This window comes from Salvelinus alpinus, chromosome 36, assembly GCF_045679555.1.
Source record: "Salvelinus alpinus chromosome 36, SLU_Salpinus.1, whole genome shotgun sequence".
Lineage (NCBI taxonomy): Eukaryota > Metazoa > Chordata > Actinopteri > Salmoniformes > Salmonidae > Salvelinus > Salvelinus alpinus.
In genome coordinates, this window is record NC_092121.1 from 7,793,180 (window position 1) to 7,817,753 (window position 24,574).

A 24,574-nucleotide genomic window follows, 5' to 3' on the forward strand; every position below is an offset into this window, starting at 1 on the left:
CTTGGGGTTGTACTCATCCTTCTATTCCTCCAAACACGGCGAGTGGAGTTTAGAGCAAAAAGCTCTATTTTTGTCTCATCAGACCACATGACCTTCTCCCATTCCTCCTCTGGATCATCCAGATGGTCATTGGCAAACTTCAGACGGGCCTGGACATGCGCTGGCTTGAGCAGGGGGACCTTGCGTGCGCTGCAGGATTTTAATCCATGACGGCGTAGTGTGTTACTAATGGTTTTCTTTGAGACTGTGGTCCCAGCTCTCTTCAGGTCATTGACCAGGTCCTGCCGTGTAGTTCTGGGCTGATCCCTCACATTCCTCATGATCATTGATGCCCCACGAGGTGAGATCTTGCATGGAGCCCCAGACCGAGGGTGATTGACCGTCATCTTGAACTTCTTCCATTTTCTAATAATTGTGCCAACAGTTGTTGCCTTCTCACCAAGCTGCTTGGCTATTGTCCTGTAGCCCATCCCAGCCTTGTACAGGTCTACAATTTATCCCTGATGTCCTTACACAGCTCTCTGGTCTTGGCCATTGTGGAGAGGTTGGAGTCTGTTTGATTGAGTGTGTGGACAGGTGTCTTTTATACAGGTAACGAGTTCAAACAGGTGCAGTTAATACAGGTAATGAGTGGAGAACAGGAGGGCTTCTTAAAGAAAAACTAACAGGTCTGTGAGAGCCGGAATTCTTACTGGTTGGTAGGGGATCAAATACTTATGTCATGCAATAAAATGCAAATTAATTACTTAAAAATCATACAATGTGATTTTCTGGATTTTTGTTTTAGATTCCGTCTCTCACAGTTGAAGTGTACCTATGATAAAAATGACAGACCTCTACATGCTTTGTAAGTAGGAAAACCTGCAAAATCGGCAGTGTATCAAATACTTGTTCTCCCCACTGTATATTTTTCGTAGCTGTCTATTTACCACCACAAACTGACACTGGCACTAAGACCACACTCAACGAGGGCCATAAGCAAACAAGAAAATGTTCACCCAGAGGTGGCGCTCCTAGTGGTCGGTGACTTTAATGCAGGAAAACTGAAATCCGTTTTACCTCATTTCTACCAGCATGTCACCGGTGCAACTAAAAACAATAGATCACCTTTACTCCACACACAGAAACCCATACAAAGCTCTACCTCACACTCCATTTGGCAAATCTGACCATAACTCTATCCTCCTGATTCCTGCTTACAACCAAAAACTCAAACAGGAGGTACCAGTGACGCTCTCAATACAGAAGTGGTCCAATGGAGCGGATGCTAAGCTACAGGACTGTTTCGCTAGCACAGACTGGAATATTCCGGGATTCATACGATGGCATTGAGGAGTTTACCACACCAGTCACTGGCTTCATTAAAAAGTGCATTTATGACATTGTCCGCACAGTGACCGTACGTACATATCCCAACCAGAAGCCATGGATCACAGGCAACATCCGCACTGAGCTAAAAGCTAGAGCTGCCGCTTTCAATGAGCGGGACACTGGACCCTTATAGGAAATCCCAATATGAGAGACCTGGCAGTGTGGTGCCAGAAAAGCAACCTCTCCCTCATTGTCAACAAGGCAAAGGAGCTGATTGTGGACTACAGGAACCGGATTGCCGAGCACGCCCCCATCCATATCGACGGGGCTTTTGTGGAACAGGTCGAGAGCTTCAAGTTCCTCTGTGTCCACATCACTATCTTGGTCCAAACACATCAACACAGTCGTGAAGAGGGCACGACAATGACTCTTCCTCCTCAGAAGGCTGAAATGATTCGGCATGGGCCCTCAGATCCTCAAAAAGTTATACAACTGCACTATTGAGAGCATCTTGATTGGCTGCATCATCGCTTGGTATGGCAACTGTTTAGCATCCGACCGCAAGGTGCTACAGAGGGTAGTGCATACGGCCCAGTACATCAATGGGGCCGAGCTCCCTGCCATCCAGGACCTCTATACCAGGAGTCAGAGGAAGGCCCTAAAAATTAATTCCAAGTCATAGACTGTTCTCTCTGCTACCGCACGGCAAGTGGTACCGATGCACCAAGTCTGGAACCAACAGGACCCGGAACAGCTTCTACCCCTAAGCTATAAGACTGCTAAATAGATGATGAGTCATCTGTGGCAGGTTGCCTTGCTGTGTCATAATGTGCTAACAATTGATAACATTTTCCTACACTGATAGTATTATTTCAAGGCATAGTGTGCAACAGACTCTTAAGACTGTATAGTGCACAAGGGTGTTGTAGCATGTCACCTTACCAGGTTGTGATGCGTTTTCATTTCATAGCACCTTTTTAGGGAACGACGTTCACACGCCGATTAACCGTCAATGAACGTTGCGCTCGCGTCACTCGTTCAGCGTTTACCCACAAAACGTATCTCTCTGAATACAACATCGACCTCAACAGAACGATAGCTCTGCAGTGCATGCTATGCCTATGTGGTGCCGCTATAGCGTACCATGTCGTAGGCGTTGAGGACCTTGCGGAGCAGCTCGGGGACGGGCCCTTGGGCCTCCATGGTGGGGTAGGCTTGACTCAGGTCCACGGTCACCCTGAGCGCTCGCTCGCTGTTCATCAGCCACGTGGACACGGTCAGGATACACTGCTTCATGTTGGCCGCCGGCGTCAGACCACACAGCTCCTTGAACGACACCATGGCATTCTGGTAAATAAACAGAGAGGATCATGGATGAGGGTTAGCATCACGGAATCTGTAAATATTGAAAGAGATTGTAAGACAGCGGACCCAAGGGACAATTCAAACACAGAGAGGATGGTTTATTGATTCTATGATGATCATGGGACAAGTTGACCGTTATTAGTACATTGCCCACAGCAACTTAAAAACCAATAATCATTGTGACCAAAATGTCCCACAAGACTATACTCTACACATGAGATAAATGTGGTCAACTGTATCCTGATACTCTCCTCAGGCCAGAGGGAACTCTCTCTCTCTCTCTCTCTCTCTCTCTCTCTCTCTCTCTCTCTCTCTCTCTCTCTCTCTCTCTCTCTCTCTCTCTCTCTCTCTCTCTCTCTCTCAATTCAATTCAAGGGCTTTATTGGCATGGGAAACATATGTTAACAATGCTAAAGCAAGTGAAGTAGGAGAGGAAGAACAACCTCATGAGAGAAAGAACAGTCCTGATTGCATTTGTGTTCATTAGTGAACCTAGCGGTTCCCATGACATCACAGCCTGCACGTTCAGTGGTGCAACGCGGCCCTGGAGCCTCCACCGCAGGCTCCCTGGCCTTGCTCTGCTCCCAGCCTCTCTCCTCTCTCCTCTCACTTCCCCTGGCCTGGCCCTGCCACAACGCCTGCCTCTCTGCCTGCACCTCCAGCCCTGCGTGACTGTTCACATCACAGCCCAGCATTGTTCTCTTCAGCATGGGAATCTGAGCCCTGATTCGGGCCCACCAGACTATTCACACAGTATTATTATCACTATTCACTGGCCCACCCAAATGAACAGGGAAAGGAAAAAAAAGCAATGAGGGATGAAAGAGAGACCAAAATTGGAAAGATAGTGAGAAGGAAAGAGAGGGAAGAGAGGGTTAGAGAAGGGAGAAAGGAGGGAGGGAGAAAGAGAGACAAGTGGGGAAAATCAGTCGTAAGAGAAAGAGGAAAAGCGGGAGAAAAAAAGGGAAAGACAGAATAAAAGAAGGAGGGTGAGAAACAACAGACTGAGGGAGGAAGAGTGTGTGGTGATGGTGTTTGGGAAGCGGTCAACAAACCAGGCAGTGTAGGCCAGGCAGTGTGGGAACCGGGCTGTGTCACCTTGCAGGACCTCCGGCCCAGGAGAAAGGCTCTTTTCTCCCCCTGGAGGAGGATGGCTGTCATTTTGTGGGCCGACTTTCCTGGACATAGGCATCTGTATGCACACACAGCCTCAACTAAAGCTATTAACACCCTCCGGCTGAGGAAGCACAGCCAAGGAGAGCGGCTTTTACTGTTGAATGGGAAATGGAGAAGACGTGCATGGGTTTCTCACTGTAGTGTAGGTGCAGATGTGTGTGTGTGTTCGCGGAAGTGTGTGTGTGTTTGTGCATGCGTGTGCGTGTTTCTTTGTGCCTGTGTGTGCGCATAGTACGTTTCTGTGTCTGTCTCTGTATGTTTGTGTGAGTACACGCCCCTGTGTGTGTGGTTGTTGTTGCTCTATAAATTCCATACTGTATCCAGACTGCAGGCAAGCCACAGAACCAAACAGAACAGTTAGCCACTGTCTTTAATTATCCTCATCCCTTCCTCCTCTACCCCTCCAACATTACATTCCCCAAATGAGAACTGCGTGTCTGGTTTCACTGCTGTTTTTGTTCCCCTCTCTCTTTCTCTCCCTTTCTTTCTCTTCCTCTCTCTCTCTCTTTCCCCCTCTCTCTCTCTAATCTCTTTCTCTCACTCTCCGGACTGCAGTTTGGAGTTGGGAGTGAATGCAGCAGGCCCTTTACTGGAACGCATGCCGCAGGAACAGAGTATGGGCCCGTCTGCCTGCTTGCCTGTTACAGTGTTCCAGTCAACACTCTGCAGGGAAACATACATAGGCATTTCTCTCTCTCTCTCCCTCTCTCTCTCTCTCTCTCTCTCTCTCTCTCTCTCTCTCTCTCTCTCTCTCTCTCTCTCTCAATTCAATTCAAGGGCTTTATTGGCATGGGAAACATATGTTAACATTGCTAAAGCACGTGAAGTAGATAATAAACAAAAGTGAACTAAACAAAAACAGTAAACATTACACTCACAGAAATTCCAAAAGAATAAAGACATTTCAAATGTCATATTATGTCTATATACAGTGTTGTAACAATGTGCAAATAGTTAAGGTACAAAAGGGAAAATAAGTAAACATAAATATGGGTTGTATTTACAATGGTGTTTGTTCTTCACTGGTTGCCCTTTTCTTTTGGCAACAGGCCACAAATCTTGCTGCTGTGATGGCACACTGTGGTATTTCACCGAATAGATATGGGAGTTTATCAAAATTGGGTTTGTTTTCGAATTCTTTGTGGATCTGTTTAATCTGAGGAAAATATGTGTCTCTAATATGGTCATCCATTTGGCAGGAGGTTAGGAAGTGCAGCTCAGTTTCCCCTAATTTTGTAGGCCGTGTGCACATAGCCTGTCTTCTCTTTCTCAATAGCAAGGCTGTGCTCACTGAGTCTGTACATAGTCAAAACTTTCCTTAAGTTTGGGTCAGTCACAGTGGTCAGGCATTCTGCCACTGTGTACTCTCTGTTTAGGGCCAAATAGCATTCTAGTTTACTCAGTTTTTTTGTTAATTCTTTCCAATGTGTCAAGTAATTATCTTTTTGTTTTCTCATGATTTGCTTGGGTCTAATTGTGTTGCTGTCCTGGGGCTCTGTGGGGTGTGTTTGTGTTTGTGAACAGAGCCCCAGGACCAGCTTGCTAAGGGGACTCTTCTCCAGATTCATCTCCCTGTAGGTGATGGCTTTGTTACGGAAGGTTTGGGAATTGCTTCCTTTTAGGTGGTTGTAGAATTTAACGGCTCTTTTCTGGATTTTGATCATTAGCGGATATCAGCCTAATTCTGCTTTGCATGCATTATTTGGTGTTTTATATTGTACATCGAGGATATTTTTTCAGAATTCTGCATGCAGTCTCAATTTGGTGTTTGTCCTATTTCTCGGTCACCCTATTTCTCGGTCATCTCTCTCTCTCTCTCTCTCTCTCTCTCTCTCTCTCTCTCTCAAGCACACACACACACACACACACACACACACACACACACACACACACACACACACACACACACACACACACACACACACACACACACACACACACACACACACACACACACACACACACACACACACACACACACAGTGTATGCGCATACACACACAAACATATCCACGCAAAGGCACAGACACACACAAAGGAAAGGGAGAGTTAAATCCTAAATAGCCTGAATCGATTTCTTGCCTCTCTGTAACTGCCAGTCTCCTCGCCCACTCTCCTCCTCTTCAATCCCCTGTAAGAGGAAGGCACTTCACTCTGTTATTGTTCAGAGTAGATCACCTGGAAAAGTAGTTATTTGAGATGATCAATCACTCTCTGTCAGAGGTCACTGAAGTGTGATAAGGCATTTCTTAATACCATTCCATGCGTATTATGGGGTGTGACTGTAGGCAAAACAACTTATGTCATTTATCTGATGCTCTTATCCAGAGTGACTTACAGCTGGCCGGCCAGAGTGACTTACAGCTGGCCAGAGTGACTTACAGCTGGCCAGAGTGAATTACAGCTGGCCAGAGTGAATTACAGCTGGCCAGAGTGAATTGCAGCTGGCCAGAGTGAATTACAGCTGGCCAGAGTGAATTACAGCTGTCCAGAGTGACTTACAGCTGGCCAGAGTGACTTACAGCTGGCCAGAGTGACTTACAGCTGGCCAGAGTGACTTACAGCTGGCCAGAGTGAATTACAGCTGGCCAGAGTGAATTACAGCTGGCCAGAGTGACTTACAGCTGTCCAGAGTGACTTACAGCTGGCCAGAGTGACTTGTGTGTGTTTACGTGTATGGCCAACATTTTAATTAAAAGAATGCACTACACTCCCGAGTGCCGCAGCGGTCCCAGGCTGTGTCACAACCGGCTGTGACCGGGAGTCCCATAGTGCGGCGCACATTTGGCTCAGCGTCGTCCGGGTTAGGGGAGGGTTTGGCCGGGGGGGCTTTACTTGGCTCAACGTGCTGTAGCGACTCCTTGTGGCGGGCCGGGCGCCTGCAGGCTGACTTGGGTCGTCAGTTGAACGGTGTTTCTTCCGACACATTGGTGCAGCTGGCTTACGGGTTAAGCGGGTGGGTGTTAAAACCTTTTGTCAATAGGGGGAGCTGTTAGCACTATTAATTTTTTTACATTTCCAAATTAAACTGCCTCGTACTCAATTCTTGCTCGTACAATATGCATATTATTACTATTGGATAGAAAACAATCTCTAGTTTCTAAAACCGTTTGAATTATGTCTGTGGGTGAACCAGAACTCTTTCTACAGCGAAAGTCATGACAGGACATGCGAAGGTCTGAAAAATAGTCTCTGATCTCGGATCAGTTTAAAACTCTGTGTGTGCCCTATGGATCGAAATGAACTGCACCCGCCTTCCCCTGGATGTCAGTAACCAATGAGAAGTGGAATGGTGTCTCTACGTGTTTCTCAGAGTTTATAAAAGGCAATGGAGTGAGATGTCCCTTCTTTTCGACGCTCGCCAAGGCGCAAGAGAGGACATCAGAATGGCATGCTCAAAAGCTCTCGTTATTGACCAAAGATTGGTCCGTCTGTAATTTAATTCGATATAGGTGTTAGAAACATCATAACGAAGTTATTTGAAACCGATTTATATCAGTTTATGCGAGTATATTGCTATTTTTCGGAATTTCCTTAGTATTGCGTTTGAGGATTTGGACATGTGTGTGCCGTGTAGCTATCGTTAGCTGCTAGTTCCGAAGTTGAAGAGGTCGTTTTACAACAAAGCAACGATTCTTTTGGACAAAGGACACATTGCCCAAGATACTGATGGAAGCTCGTCCAAAAGTAAGAGCTATTTATGATTTTATTACGTATTTATGTGGAAAAATGTAAACGCAGTTGTCGGCCATTTTTTGAGGCACTAGTCTGGCTGTAACTCACAATGTATGTCTAGTAACGTAAATTTTAAAAATCTAAATCAGCGGTTGCATTAATAACCAATGCATCTTTCATTAGCTGTCCAACCTGTATTTTTTTAGTCAATCTAATCGATAAATAATCGTAAACTTAGGTGCCTTTCCAAGATGGCGCCGGCCAGAATGCATGCCATGTTTTGACAGATTACATTGCATAACCACGATTTGTGATGCTAAATATGCACATTTTCGAACAAACTCTATATGCATTGTGTAATATGATGTTACAGGACTGTCATCTGAAGAATTCTGAGAAGGTTAGTTAAAAATATATATATATATTTTGGTGGCAATAACGTTATCGCCCCTTTTGCCTTGATTCAATGCTGGGGTGATGTTAGCTCATGTGGTATGCTAATATAACGATATATTGTGTTTTCGCTGTAAAACACTAAGAAAATCTGAAATATTGTCTGGATTCACAAGATCTGTGTCTTTCAATTGCTGTATGCTGTGTATTTTTCAGAAATGTTTTAGGATGAGTATTTTGGTAATTGACGTCGGTCTCTGTAATTATTCCGGCTGCTTCCAACGCTATTTCAGATTGCAGCTGCAATGTAGAACTGTGATTTATACCTGAAATATGCACATTTAAAAAAAAAAACATATGCTATACCATAAATATGTTATCAGACTGTCATCGTATGAAGTTGTTTCTTGGTTAGTGGCTATATATATCTTTATTTAGTCGAATTAGTGATAGCTACTGATGCAGGAAAAAAATGGTGGAGAAAAAAAGTGGTGTCTTTTGCTATCGTGGTTAGCTAATAGATTTACATATTGTGTCTTCCCTGTAAAACACTTAGAAAATCTGAAATATTGTCTGGATTCACAAGATCTGTGTCTTTCAATTGCTGTAGGCTGTGTATTTTTCAGAAATGTTTTAGGATGAGTATTATGGTAATTGACTTCGGTCTCTGTAATTATTCCGTCTGCTTCCAACGCTATTTCAGATTGCAGCTGCAATGTAGAACTGTGATTTATACCTGAAAAATGCACATTTTTCTAAAAAAACATATGCTATACCATAAATATGTTATCACACTGTCATCTTATGAAGTTGTTTCTTGGTTAGTGGCTATATATATCTTTATTTAGTCGAATTAGTGATAGCTACTGATGGAGTAAAAAACTGGTGGAGTAAAAAAAGTGGTGTCTTTTGCTAACGTGGTTAGCTAATAGATTTTCATATTGTGTCTTCCCTGTAAAACATTTTAAAAATCAGAAATGATGGCTGGATTCATCTGGTGTCTTGGACTTGTGATTTAATGATATTTAGATGCTAGTATTTACTTGTGACGCTATGCTAGGCTATGCTAGTCAGCTTTTTTACTGTGGGGGGTGCTCCCGGATCCGGGATGAGTACCAAGTAAAAGTTAAGGAGCGCGGTTTCGCGGGTCATGTTTCGGAGGACTCGACCTTCGCCTCCCGAATCCGTTGGGGGAGTTGCAGCGATGAGACACGATCGCAATTGGGATATCACGAAATTGGGGAGAAAAAGGGGGTAAAATAAAAATAAAATAAAAAGATTGCACTATACAGTATCAATCTGCATGTATGCATTTACGCATGAATGGGTGTGCTATTGTGGTGCTATTTTGCTGCTATTGTGGTGTGACAGTGTGTGTTGAGGTTTCTCTCATTACCATGCACCCTCAACACAGGCCTTTGTGAAGAAGACTTGAAGTCTCCTTGAAGTCTCCCTTCTTTACTCTGTCCTGTGTGAGTCAGTGGCTGTGTGTCTCAGGGGAGAGGAGGCTCTTTATTGGAGCCCAGACTACACTGTGTGACGCTGCCAGCTGCCAGCTCTGGTCTCCTCTACAGGTGGTAATATCATCTAATGGGATTTGGCTCCCCTCGTCTCTGGCTCCTCCTGCCCCTAGCACCACAACCTCTACCTTCACTTATACTACGGGTACAGGCAGGGTCAATCTGGGGAGACCATCGACAAGCATTGATGCCAACCACAGTGTGCTATGACGCCATCCATCTCAACATCAAGCCTCTCTTTTCAGTCTATTGAAAAGGCTGTTTGCCAGTTTCTATCTCTGTTCCTCTGAGGGAGATGGACATTTTACATCTCCCTTTATGGAACAGGGGCAACTGCGGCGCAGTCTACACACATGCTGGCAAAAACACAAGCACACACACACACACACACACACACACACACACACACACACACACACACACACACACACACACACACACACACACACACACACACACACACACACACACACACACACACACACACACACACACACACACACACACACACACACACACACAGATCTTGTCACCTGCTGTACCAGTTACCTAATCGTAATTGTCTTAGTATAGTATAGACCCCCCCCCCCCCCCCCCGATTTAATGTGGGTGTGTTAGCATAGACTGAGTCATTGTCACTGGCCTATTTTGAACATTGTGCAATCCCAACTTCTGACTCACACACAAGCACAGCTTTGAAATAAAATGACTGGTGACGCTTTATTTGGATAGTCTGTAGAGCATCTAGAGATGGACTATCTACAGACTATCAGTAACATTTCAACTATCTACTAACCCTAAACCTAGCTCTAACCCTAACCTTAATCCTTCTCCTAACCCTAAATGTAGTCCTTACCCTAACCCTAGCCCTTACCTTAACCCTTACCCTAATCCTTTTTCTAAACCTCAACCTAAACGTAACCTCAGCAAGCAGTTAGTATGCCCATCAGTACAGTATCTAGAGATGGAAAATCTGGACTATCCAAATAAAGTGTGACGAAATGATTAGCTGACAGTATCTGTGTCAGGAATCTTGCTTCCATCCACATTTAACAACTGCATGAGGCATGTATCGTGTCCCAAAATATGTCCAGCTGCTTTTCACAAGAAAACATTTCTCTAAACATAGTATTTACTGGTATAGATTGTATCCGGTCATTTGCCTGCAAATTACCCTCCACTTATCACATCAGTACCAACACTATAAGGAAATCTATTCCCCAATATTACAGTATTAATTTTCAGTCTGGAACACAACAACATCTCCTTTTTGGGTAAACGAGGGTAAACGAGATCCAGGCCTGGGTAAACGAGATATCCTTTTTGGAATATAGAGAGTCAAGATCATCTGCATCAATTTCCACAAATGAAAAATGTGTGACAGCATGCCACAGGATCTCTAATCACATCCCCTGCTTAGTTATTGTGGTCTTGGCTCTTGTTTGCCATGTACTTAGGCCTAGATTGAGGTTGGCTGGCGGGAGAACAGACCTACCTACCACAGCTCTCCAGCGATGCTGGGTTTTAGGCTAAGACAGAACAACAACAGGTCTGGAGACAGTCCTGAAGGCTCTGAGAGGATTACCAAGTATAGTACCCGAGATCAGGAATCAATCGTGCTGATATCTGGGGTTGTGATTTGAAAACAGAGCATCTGGGAGCTGAGAAAGTAGGTAGCTCTATGTACCTGGGTTCATACCGATCACAGACTGAAGATACATAGTGACCAAGTTTCCTTCCTTCGCTAACAAACTGTTACGCTCGTTGAAAGATGGATTGTACCAAGGTGCAGCGTGGTAGGCGTACATTTTTTATTTTATTTAAATGACACCGAAAAACAACAAAATACAAAAACAAACGTAAAGCTATATGCAGTGTAGAAAGCAACTACACACAAACAAGATCCCACAAACTAAGGTGGGAAAAAGGGCTGCCTAAGTATGATCCCCAATCAAACAAAGATAAACAGCTGCCTCTGATTGGGAACCATACTAGGCCGACAAAGAAATAGAAACATAGATTTGCCCCAGTCACACCCTGACCTAACCAAATAGAGAATAAACAAGGCTCTCTAAGGTCAGGGCATGACACAAACACAACATCTAACAATCATACATTTGTTACATTTGTTATTTACTGGTGCTACAATAGCTTTATCAGCGCTTGGAGAGACCGTGTAAAAATTGCTGCCAATAGTCATAATAAGTACTGTTCTGAATTTCCCTGAGACCTAGCTATGGGTGTGCATTGCAGTTCTCCTTTATGTAAACTATCGTCTCAACCCTTGAGAAAACATATTTGCATGAACGCCATTCATAACAAACTATCATTACAGAAATATTCATTAAGAAAACATCCTTCAGAAAACAAGAGAGCTATTGTCGAGTTGATGCAACTACAGTGCTAAGCGATAGAAGGAAACGGAGGATTCAAATCCTATGACTATGCAGCCTAAACTACTGACAGTTTGAAATGATTTGAAATAGGCCTAAATCCCTCACATGAAACAATAGCTACTGTAGTAAAGAAGGAAATCCAATTAAGAAAGATAGTAGAAATGGAGCTAACAAAGAATAGAGGGAAGACACAAATAAAGAAATGTATAATGAGTTTTATGATGCTCTGTGTTTTCACATTTTTATACATTTTCCAAGAGCTGTGGCAGTTTGTTTATTAAGGAACCAGGTCCATTCCATTCCTCGGGCAAATCAAGTGTTGTTGGTGGAGTTAAAAAGCCCATAACCTACCTGGGATATAAAGCAATGTCAACAAACTATGAGTCAACGTCTGACCCCAATCAAGTTCAAAGTATCCAGAGAAATAGTCTATTCTCAAATCTGTCAGACAGGACAAGAGGCCTGCCAGTCTAAACCAGACAGCTGATGTACAAAGTATACAGGGCGTGTAAAGCCTTCTCACTTCCCATCTTTATCATCACACAGACAGACAGTAGACCAGACAAGACAGAGAAAAGCTTCATTTTACGTCCTTCAATCATGACAACAACAATTACAAGCTGTACTCGAACTGCCATCCTCTCCCGACAAATATCAGAAAATAAATTATTACGAAACATAAATTGATGGCCACTTATAATCTCAGGGGTTGGGGTAGAGGGGGGGGGGGGGGGGGTCATAACAAACTATTATGAAACATGACTGGTTTGTCAGTAATCATTTCTGTGGGGGGTTCATAAGGGTGCTCACAGAGCCTAACACAGACCATCATCCGCTTAATGTTGAAACTTGCATAAGCCTTTTAATTGTCCAGGTTTACTGACATTCTCATTTATGGCTCCTGCATTTTACATCATGTAAATACAACACAATTAGCAATGCTTCTCTATCCATCGGAGCGACAAACAGAGAACGAGCTGAGAGTCACCTCAACAACGTTTTGTTCCTATTCAGTGAGGTGCTAAGGGGTCACCTGTCTAGCTACTACTTGTGCTATACTATTTCTTCCCAGGCTCCCTCACTCCTATTTGGCATCTCCTTTTATCGCTTGTGGAATGATTGAACAGTTTTATCGTATTCCATTATGGAAATGCAGCCTGAGAGGCAATCAGGACTGCTTCGTATCTCCACATCACCTGATGTCATTTCCAGATGTAATGTATGCAAGGGAAAGTGCCTGCCTTTAATGCTCCTTCATAATAATTTATAAAAATTATTCGTACATATAATGAATGTTAAGTACTTTACCTGGACGTTCTCCCGGAGGTCTGTGGCTTCCCTCAGAGGCTGGGTGGATGCTCTGAAGAGCTCGTCTACCACCTTGATACCGGTGGTCTTGCTGGAGGTGTACTCACGAGCCTTCTTGCCCTTCCTCACCGACAGGCCTCTCTTGTGGGCCTTGCCCCCTCCCCTTCTGTTGGTGATGGCCACATGTACGAACAGGGTGCAGTTGGGTAGGAACTCCCCCGTCAGCGACTGCAAGGGGACGTGCCTGTAGCCTGGCTGCAGACATTCAAAGGGGATTGTGTACTGGCCGATGAACTCGTCTCCGATGTAGTCGTCGTCCAGCACTACGAAGCGTAGAGCCGCCAGCTCCGGTAGGTTGATCTGGAACTCAAAGCTCTCGTCGAAGACAGGGTTGTCTCCGTTTTGAGAGACCGTCTTAGTCCTCTGCTCGGCGCAGTCGGCCGGGATGCCGTGGATCTCCGCATAGATGTAGGGTTCCACCACGTCTCCCTTTGCAGCAGAGCCCCTGGGCTTAGGCAGGTTCTGCCCGCTGATCACCTTGATGTGGAGAAGCTGGGCGGACACCCCTGGTAGGGATTCCCTGGCGTTGGCGCTGAAGTATGACACCTCCTCCCTCATGATGGCCGGCCGCAACACGTAGCCACAGTTCCCGTTCTGCCTGAACCATCCCAGGTTGAGGTCCATCATCAGGCCTGGGGTCTGGTAGTTCATGGCTACAATCTGGCAACCACACTTCCAGAAGTCCTGGGGGTTCATGTTACTGGCGTCGATCCGCATCGGAGTGGGGTACACCCTGGAGAGGAAGCGCTTGTTGTAGCACACAAAGTCCTCGGGGAACTCATTGGCGAACCTGTTGGCGTCGACCTCATTGAAAGAGCACATCTCCCAGTATTTCTGATCCCTCTTGGAGATGTCAAAGTCCCTGAACTGCACTGACTTACAGAGGGAGACCAGGTCCGACAGTTCCTTACACAGCCTCAGCCGTTTGCAGCCAAGGCCGTTGAGATGGTCCTTATCATCTGCCCCCACCCTCCTGGACATCTCCAGACCCTCCTCCTCATCAGTCACCTCCCCCTCTGACTCAGGGTAGTTTGGGGGCAGCCGCTTGCCCTTCAGCAGGATCTTACCCTTAAGTTCCTCTGGGGAGGGTAGGTAGTGGTCCTCTGAGCTGGGGGCATCCAAGTACAGCTTGTCTCCAAGGATCTTCTTCATGTGCTGGGCCATGACCCTCTGCTGGGGGATGCAGCAGTGTGTCACCAGGCAGAGGATGAGGGGGTACTCAGAGCTCTCAAATGCATACTGGTTTATAATATCCAAGACCTTGCAGAGGGCTAGCTGAGATGCCACCGAGTTCCCCACGTAGACCACAGGTTCGTTGTCAGGGCCATCCCACACAATGACCTCCAGGCTGCGGCAGCCCATCTTCAGGGCCCGGATGTAGCTGCTGATGTCGGAGGAGCCCCAGAAGTGGTCCTCGAGGAGGGAGGCGTTGTGCGAAGAGTTGATGTAGTAGTGGGAGAGCGGCTGGCTCATGTCCTGACACACCCGCTTGTGCTGGGGGTCGAAAATGTGACACTCTGAGGAGAGGAGGTAGTGAGTGAAGCCATCAATGGAGAGGCTGGCCTTCTCCCGGCCCTCGGCGGATGGCTCGTACTTCTGGACGATGTCCCGGCACATGTCCTCCGTCACGCCCTCCATGCCCTGCTCCACCTCCACAAACAGCATCAGGTCCTTGCTGTCCAGGTACTCCTTGTTGCTGGAGAACTGCACCAGCAGGAAGAAGATCTCTGGCCTCGTGCACAGCTCGCAGTAGGCCTCCACAAAGGTTTCCATGTCAATGTCCTCCCCATACTGGTCTTTGGCCTTCTGGAGCTCCTTGAACTTCAGCTCTATCCGGGACTCCTTCATGCCCGGGTTGAGCCCCTTGATGATCTGGGTGGCCCTGAACAGGTCGATGTGGCCATTCCTCTCCATGTCAGCCAGCTCAAACACCGATCCGATCCAGGAGGTCCTCAGGCTGGGCTGGCTGGGCTCAACCACATCTACCGTGTGCCTCCCGTAGGAGACCAAGTAGCGGAGGCCCATCACCCAGGTGCTGACCACATCAGCTGTGCTGGCCACCAGGTCCAGAGACTCATAGTTGTCCCCGTAGATGATGGAGAAGGCACACTCGTCTGGAAACTGGTCGGACAGGCCATTGCTACGCAGCACAGGGGTCTTCTTCCCCAGACGGACCTCCTTGATGCTCTTGATCTCCAACTTGGCTTTCTCTGAGTCCTTCTTGGAGGGCTCCCAGCGGAGCCAGTGCATGTCCGGGTCAAGGAGGAAGTAGCGGTTGTACATGCGCGAGTTGGAGCGCACCTTCTTCATCTCGCAGCCCTCCATCATGAAGGCCATGCAGGCGGCTGTGCTGTTGATCTTACGGTCGTTGGGCATGGAGCTGAAGGAGACAGTCTTCTTCTGCTTCACCTGCCTCTGCTTGGAGCCATCCTGGAGAGAGTGAACGAGAGAGAGAGAGAGATCGAGAGAGAGTGTCAGCAACACATTGGCTTTTCTCTTTCCAAACACATCCACATAAAACAGATTGATGAGACTGATATATTACTTTGATTGCATAAGCCAGGAGAGTCAAAAACTAGGGAGACAGAGCAGAGCAGTCCTTTCATCGCAAGGAGAGTTTACAGCTACGTGGATGGATGTGTACAATGTGGACACAAAATTTCAACACAGACTGTCCCTGTGCTGCTGGCAGGTAAAGATGGATCTGATTTACCTCCCTCTGGGCTGTGCTAAACCACACTGGTCCTGACGGCAGGCATTAATAACCTGTCATCAGAAGACCAGTTATGGAGGACATGGTGGACATTTGTGTTTTCACGCAGTCGCCCCCCTTCCTTCCCCTGCTCACCCCTCACCAAGCCAAGCCCCCGGAGGCTTGGTCATTAGTGCCAGCACAGTGCCATGGACGCCCCATGCCGTGCCTGCTCTGACATCTGACCGCCGGAAGAAATAACAAAATCAATGCTATTTTTAACAGATTCATAACATTGTGCAACACAAAGACATTGGCCTTTGGGATGATAATCAGATGCATGTGCAAAATGTATATTTCCTTGTATGATTATTCAGCTCCCAGTTTACATTGTGTAACTGCGTGGTGAAGGCTCCCACGGTCTCTCCTCAAGACAAATGGTAATATAATGCAGGCCGTATGAGGACTGTTTCCGCGTAGAAGTGGAGCACTCAGTTTAATGATAGGGCTATGAGGCAACGGATACCATTTTGTGTCGGCTAATGTTTCAATAGTGTAATCCCTCAAACACTCCTAAGGGCCTTCAAAACACATTTTCAAACTACAATAGAGCTGCAAATTAGATTTTGTTATTTTATCTTATTGCACACTCACAGGACTCTACACATTCACTCACACACACTCACATTGACACTCCAACACACACACACACACACACGCGCACACACACACACAAATATCGTATTGGAATTGACCAATACTTACTTACTTCTTACTTCGTGTTCTTCTTATTCTTACTTTTATTTCTCGTGTGGTTTTGTTCTACTTTACTTTATTTGATAGTACTACGGATATTGATTACTGCATTGTTAGAATAAGAGCTTGCAAGAAAGGCATTTCACTGTACTTGTGGACGTGACATTAAAACTTGAAACTTATCAGGAGGGGGAATTAATTAACTTTGTATATTCATTTCTTTGTTAGAGGCAGACAACAGGCACTAGCAGAGCCGGTCTGCAATATTTGCAGAGCCCAGTGCCCTTCTAATTAGTCTTATCTCCCTCAGTAACTCCTGGGCAGCTCTGGATCCTTACAGATTATATTATAAGACTGGGGAGACAGAGATAATGAGAGAGAGATAAACAGAGAGAAATAGAAAGACAGAGACAGGCAAAGAGGCTCCATACCTCCTGCCAAGAAATGGGGAAACTTTCATTGTAACTGGCTTTCAGACCTACCACTGTACAGTATAGTAGATATTGTCCAATATCCCTATTGGACCTGTGTACTAAGATGGAGTGAGATCACACACACACACAGGGAATAATGACATCTGTGACACTAACTATTCCAAATGTGTATGAATCGGAATCTCCTTACTGAAAGATAAAGTGGGAATCGACTTGTAAGAGGTTTTCATGAAGGTAAATCAGACATAATGAGCTATCGGCTTGTCACTTGCCATCGACTTAACTGAGCCCCGAAATCTTTCATGACACTAAATGGCGTAAAGATACTCAATCTAGCTCACTCACGTTCTACTGTCTATGAATCTGAACTTTTTGTGAATCCTCTCTATTTGAATCTAAACTCTGAGACTTTACTTTGTGTTTTTGGAGGGAATAAGGTCCCAGGGTCATCTAGGAGTGTGTATGTATGCCCCTCCCCACCTCAGCAGATGCTTGTACAGACCCCCCCCCCCCCCCCCCCCCCCCCAGAGCAAAGCCATCCATCTTACACCTGACAGGCAGTAGTAGACGATGCCTGATGCGACATCACGATTTCTCCAAAAAACAAGCATATCTCTGTGAAATGTCAACAGAGTACTGAGTGTAACGCAAGCTTTTTATTTTCAAAGCCTTTAACATTTAATTCAGCTCGTGTCATGTTCATTTTTTATTTTTGAGACCCACGGAAACAACATTTCATATGACCACCACAACATGTAAAATCCTCAAAGCGGTATCACTTTGTCAACAGAGCTCAGTTCTTATTATCGGATGTATTAGGTTACAAAATCCGACTTCTTGGACATAATGTTAGTGATATGTTAGGGAAAGACCCCACTGAACGACTCAGAACATATTTGTCTTTTATAACATAAGGAAGTGAAATTTCACCAAAGCGCGTTTTCACCCAATCTGGGCAGAGTGGGCGGACAGCTTATAAATCATTGAATTTCAACCTTTTGAAGTCAGAAGGTATTAGCCCTGGTTGAAAATAATGAAATGCCTAGTCCATTATGGATTCTCAGCACAGCATGTTAAAGCGTATCAGTAACAGATGGAGTGTTGTGGACCTGTACACAGACCACACAGATCAAAGGGTAAGCACAGTAAAAAAAAGTCAAGTTAAAAATAAAAAAACTGCCTCCAGTCAACAGCGAAAACAGGCCTTGTCTTTACCAGGGCACCCCACCACGGGGGCAGGGCCATGGGAGCCATAAACAATCGAAGGAAGGATAAATGCAGGTGTTTGTTTTTCGTTTCCCCTTTCCAATAAATTCTTGGCATTTGCATACAGTTGTTGTGCGAAACAGTGGCAGGAATCATCGGGGCATAGTAAAACATGAACCACCTGCAAGATGGTCTGTTGGTTTAGCTGGAGGGAAGAGAAGCGTTACTTCACTCTCACTCAACAGACACCAGTGGTACAATAATAATAACAATCATAATCATTTGTCCTATTTCACACGTGTGTAATTGGAAGTGTGTTTTTTGCATATCCCACTCCCTCTGACACACCGTTGGAGAGTGGGGTCACGGCCAGAGGTCAGCCATTACTGACTGTGACCCTGGAGAAAATTAGGGTTAAGTGCCATGCTCAATGGGACATCAGATTTTTTTATCCTAGTCAGCTCGGGGATTCGAACCAGCAAGCGTTCGGTTACTGGCCCAACGCTAGGCTACTTGCCCCCAGCCTAACAGGTGATTTAGAGGTGAAGGGGCTGTGTGAACCACTCCACAGACGGAGTAAGATTGTGTCCCAGATCACACCCTATTCCCGAAATAGTGCTCTACTTTTGATAAGGGCCCAGTGCACTATATAGGGAATAGACTGCCTTTGGGACTCAGTTCACAACATCATGGACCACCACACCACCACCCACCCTGCATGGGCTCCCCATCCCCTCCCCCTGCTCCCTTTCCTCCAATACACTCCCCTCTCTCCCCCTAGCGCCCACATCGATGACGCAGGGGGCAATAATTACGAGATCACATTTCACCCCCATTCTGGACTCTTTAACGTCACCCTGGCTCCCATGTCCCTCCCCATTTGGCTTCTTCACGGGACGAGAAAAGTACAGACGGCGACTCAGAGAGTCTATTTTAGTCCCGTACCAAAAGGAGAACTGATACACTTGTCGTTTTCTTCTGTTTTAAGAGTCCACCAGACTGAGCTGCGTGGTGCACTGAGGATGTGTCTATGCGTGAGGGAATCTCTCTCAGACAGAAAGCAGATAGAAGGAAGAGGAGGGAGGAGGAGGAGGAGGCAAAGTGTCGGACATGGCAGATTGTCTCCAGGTCTGCCTCCTTTTGGGAAGTGCTGTGAGCACTAAAGGTCAAAGGGTGTGGGTAATCTAGTGTTTCATTAGCCGACCCTCCGTGAAGTTATAATTAGCTTGAGGGCTCAGCAGGACAAGCTGTTGCTCTCTGGTCTCCCTCCGTCACATTAAAGCAGGCACACAGAAGGTGTGTGTGTGTGGGATCTGTGTGTATACACGCCTGGGCGCGAGTGTGTGTGGACTACAACATTTTCATTGTCACACAGATACTGTTTTGTTGCGTTTTCATCTTGATTTAACCTACATCAGCTGCATTGATTGCCAGAGATGGTTGGAGAACTTTGGGCTTTGTTGTTCGATTGTTCAATTAAACCACAGCCTTAAAAGATAACAATCCCCCAAAAAATCAACAAGAAATTAAATACAGTAATTAGTCAGTCAGGACGAAACTCCCGACCCTTTCACATGTTTTTCTCAGCCACTTCCATTTAACCTCCAATTCCTGTTTCCTAGACCCATGCACAATGCACATACCAATAAACCCATCCATGCATCTCTCTCTCCCCCGCTCTGTCTCTCTCTCTGTCCGTTTCCCTCTCTCTGTTTCTCTCTCACCCTTTCCATTCTCCACATCCCCTCTCTCTGTTTACCCCTTCCACTTCATGTTCTCACCCCTCCCTCCAGGCTGTTTCCTGGCAGAGATGTCAGTTCGTCCCATCCCCGTTCTGGTGGTCAGCTCAGCTGCAGGTCGACTTGGCCAAATCTCGCCTCCCTCACCTGTTGCTGCTGTTGCTGGGGTGACGGGGGTATTTTGATAGCCGTGTGTGAAGGCGGCTGAGCGCCCCCAGCGGGATCTGGGTGGGTGGGTGGGGATGGGCCTGATGGAGGGGTGACGCTGATGGGGACAGGCAGGCTGTGAGACAGGCCCCATCGTCCTGTGAAGGGCAGCGTCACACCCGCTCTCCTCACATAAACCCTGTCTGTCTGTCTGTCTGTCTGTCTGTCTGTCTGTCACACGCTCGTCTGACTACCGCTAACCCTTAAACAGGTCCGACGTGGAGAATGCTCCTCACTTAACTGTAAAGACAACCAGTGTGACAAACCTTGTGAGGTCTACTGTAGTGGGTACACAAGACTGGTTTGCTAGATCTGGATGAAGATATTTCCTGTTTGACATAACATGTCTACTTGATTGGCTGAAAGTCAAGTCAGTTTATAATAGAAATAAGGCACCTTGGGGGTTTGTCGTATATGGCCAATATACCACGGCTAAGGGCCGTATCCAGGCACTCCGCATTGCGTCTTGCCGAAGAACAGGCCTTAGCCATAGTATATTGGCCATATACCACACCCTCTCGGGCCTTATTGCTTAAATATCCCACTAACTGCATATTATGAACCTTATGATGGTGCCTACCTCCCACCTCCCATAGGGAAGACTTGGGAGGTTGCTGCAAGGTATATGTACTTCTTTATCCATCACTATGATCAGAATCCATTAGCTCCTCTCCAAATCGCCCATACCTTTGTCATGTGTTCCTACCCTCTGTCTAGCATTCCCTCCCCCAGCCCTAGGAAGGCAGCCCTATCAGGCCTGCCCTGGCCCTGCCTGCCCCTCCCCAGGGCCAGATGGGAGTCTGTGGAGGACCTCGGGGGGTGCCCTGTCTGCCTGACCTCTCCCACTACAGCATGGCTACACAGGGCTGCTCAGAGAGAGAGGCAGTGGAGCTGCACACTGCTCTTAGATACACAAACAAACAGCTCAGACACTCAAATAACACACATCTCTACACAGGATAGACAAGGCTGCTGCCACATGCCAATGCACAGGCATGTGAAGTGTGAAGGCATGTAGAGTGTGAAGGCATGTGAAGTGTGAAGGCCAACAGTGTGTTTTTCTGTGCTGAATGCACAGCGTTGAATAGGACAGTGGTGATGGTTATCTCTTCCTGTGGGACTTATTGCTCCATTCACTACGCCACTGCACCGGCAGACCTGTCTGGGTTGCTTAGTACTAGAGCAAACGACTCTGCTAAAGTCCTTGTACTACATCCTCTGCAACAAGTAGAATGCCATGAAGAACTCCATGGAACTCTAGCTGGAGCCATGAATAACACACACCACAGGGCCGTGGGGGAAAGGGAAGACAAGCGGAACAGAGGAGAGCGGATGACGTCATCTTTCTCCATCTCTCCAAACACACAGTGACTCATGGGGGAGATGAGCAGAGGAAGGGATCAGAGCATGAAAGCCTACACACAGACACACACAATGGGACAAGCAGTCACGGCTCCGGCTACGCTACACAGTCCTGCATACATACAGTACATACAGGCAGAGGAGCCATAAGCCTGGTGGATTTGACAGGCCAGCGCGGGCCAGTGAGGTGAGCCCTGCAGCATGTCCCAGCACCGTGACAGGTCATCAGGGGTTCGACTCCACTGATCTGGTATTACCACACCATGCAGGCATTACCCAACCTCCTCTTTCCCTCATCACCATCACACACTGGGTGATATCTGAATCCAGCTACAGCCTGTGCTGAGCACACATCACTCACCTTTTACAAGGGCAAAACGCAACAGAGAGCAGGAAAGATGTGGAAAGAGATTGGCGAGGAGAGACAGAGAGAGAGGAAGAGAGAGATTCACACAGCCAGTGTCAACATTCTGGTATTTGTTAAGCTAATCTCTCACATGAAGGCAGTTTAGAGTCTCACATGGTGAGTTTGAATCTCACCCACGCAGAAGTTGTTCATGAGAAAATCTGTCTTAACAGAATCTCAGCAAGCCAGTCTGAGGAAATCCCACTCAGTGAAGCCATCCAAACCCACGACTCAGCAGCACTGTTCCAGTTTTAACAGACGTACACTACCGCTCAAAAGTTTGAGGTCACTTGGAAATGTCCTTGTTTTCCAATGACAACATACATGAAATGAGTTGCAAAATGAATAGGAAATATAGTCAAGATGTTGACAAGGTTATACATAATGATTTTTTTTTTCAATTTAAAGTTTTATTAAGTTTTCAATCAACCAACCAAACACATTCCACATTCACAGATGTGACAGACTTTAAAAAAATATATATAATAATAATAATAAAAAATTGTTATATATACATACATACACACACACACACACACACACACACACACACACACACACACACACACACACACACACACACACACACACACACACACACACACACACACACACACAAATAATAATTATTACAACATTTAAAATATAGAACTTGCAGCAGCACTATCAAGGTTCTTATTAGCTATTTCCAGCCTTAGCTGAGATGACAAGCCAATAATTCGTTTTTCGATTTTACAGCACCTTACACAACACGCATCTGCTCATCTCCCTGATCACCCCATTCACTCTGTCCAATTTGAAATATAGTTGAGTAGTGGAGACCAGAGTCTATCAAACTTGGGCTGTCTCTTGCGGAGGTCATAAGTGAGCTTTTCAAGAGGGAGAAAGTCAACAATCTGGTCAATCCACATTTTAAATGTAGGAGAGGTATTAGAGGCCCACAATAGAAGAATACATTTCTTAGCAAAGTATGTAATGGTCATAAGCAAATTTTCTCTGTCAGGATCAAGAACAAAGTCCTGCTGGGCATTAAGAAGATAGATACACGGGGTCATATCAAACTGTACATCTAGTATTTTCTGTGCAGAAGTATGTATAGATTGCCAAAATCTGGCAATCTCTCTACAGCTAAAAATACATGCATATAGGTTCCACTTTCAGAGGTACATTTTTTACAGTTAAGAGAAATGTCTGTTTTCATTCTATGGAGTCTCAAGGGAGTGTAATAAAATTTGTACAAAAATTTGTAATTAGATTCTTTCATTTTTACATTAGTAGAGGAGCAGTATACCCTGTCGCAAACCTCCGCCCATAACTCATCACTGATAGTCAGACCAAGGTCCTTTTCCCAGATTATTTTCAAAGGAGTAAAGGAGGAGCCTCCTTTCTCAGAAAGGAGTCTATAGATATAAGATATTTTGCCTTTAATGGATTGTGCTGTGACAAGAAGGGTTTCAACTTCATTCAACTGAGTTCTAAACCTCCTCTTGGAAGTAAATGAGGAAATGACATGTCTAATTTGAAGATATTTTAAGAAATGGGATCTTGGCACATTGAATTCACTGCAGAGCTCTTGAAAGGATTTCAGTATAGTGGTCTTCTGATGAAATAGGTCTGAAAAGGTGCTGATTCCTAGAGTATGCCAAAGATTAAAGCTGGCATCCCTCAGGGCTTTTGGCAAGTCTGGGTTGCCTACTATAGGCGAGTGAGAACATATTTGGGAGGAAATACCCAGGTATTTCTTACAGTCCCTCCACGCTAGTAGGGTGCTGTAAATCACAAAGGTTTTGGCTATGTTGCCCACTTCACTAAAGTTATTAATGAATATAGTTGAGCTAAGTGGCAATGAACCACAGGATTGGGCTTCTATCTGGATCCACGTTGACTCTTGTCTGTTTGTGATCCATGTTAGCATGTTGCGGATTTGGGCAGACCAGTAGTACAATTGAAGGGAGGGAAGGGCAAGACCGCCCTTAGATTCAGGTTTCGATAGAGTGGAGAGCTTGATCCTAGGTTTTTTATTGCCCCATATAAATTTGGTGATGCTTTGGTTAATTGTTTTGAAAAAGGAAGCTGGGAGATAGCATGGGAGCATCTGAAATAAATAGTTCAGTCTAGGGAGGATGTTCATACGGATTACATTAATTCTTCCTACTAAGCTAATTGGGAGGGAGATCCAGGTTTGGAGATTGTTCTTGATTCGATCCAGGAGTGGAAGATAATTCTCCTTGAAAAGCCTATTCAGATCTGGTGTTATGAATATCCCAAGGTATTGAAACCCCTGTGTCTTCCATTGGAATGGACATAGTGTCTTCATAGAACTGGTGAGTGTAATATTGAGAGGGCAGACAGTGGATTTGTTAAAATTAATCTTATAACCTGAAAACTTGCCATACTGAGCAATTGTGTCTAAAATGGGAGGGATTTCTCAGGGTTCATCCGCGTAAAGCGAAATCTTGTGCTGCAGGCCGCCTGCAGGAACACCTATAATACTTGGATTGCTCCTTATCAACTCTGCCAGAGGCTCCGCCCCCAACAAGTAGAGCAGGGTGGACAGCGAGCACCCTT

At 45.7% G+C, this 24,574-nt stretch overlaps 1 protein-coding gene across 1 annotated transcript in view; it reads right to left on the bottom strand.

Annotated features, from left to right (window-relative positions):
- LOC139565481 (inactive phospholipase C-like protein 2) overlaps positions 1-24,574 on the bottom strand; it is a 111,330-nt gene that overhangs the window by 38,841 nt on the left and 47,915 nt on the right. The window contains exons 2-3 of the mRNA XM_071385861.1: positions 13,145-15,634; positions 2,455-2,658 (exon numbers count right to left, since the gene is read on the bottom strand). Of these exons, the coding sequence (XP_071241962.1) occupies positions 2,455-2,658; positions 13,145-15,634 (2,694 nt within the window). The remainder of the gene's footprint in view (positions 1-2,454; positions 2,659-13,144; positions 15,635-24,574) is intronic.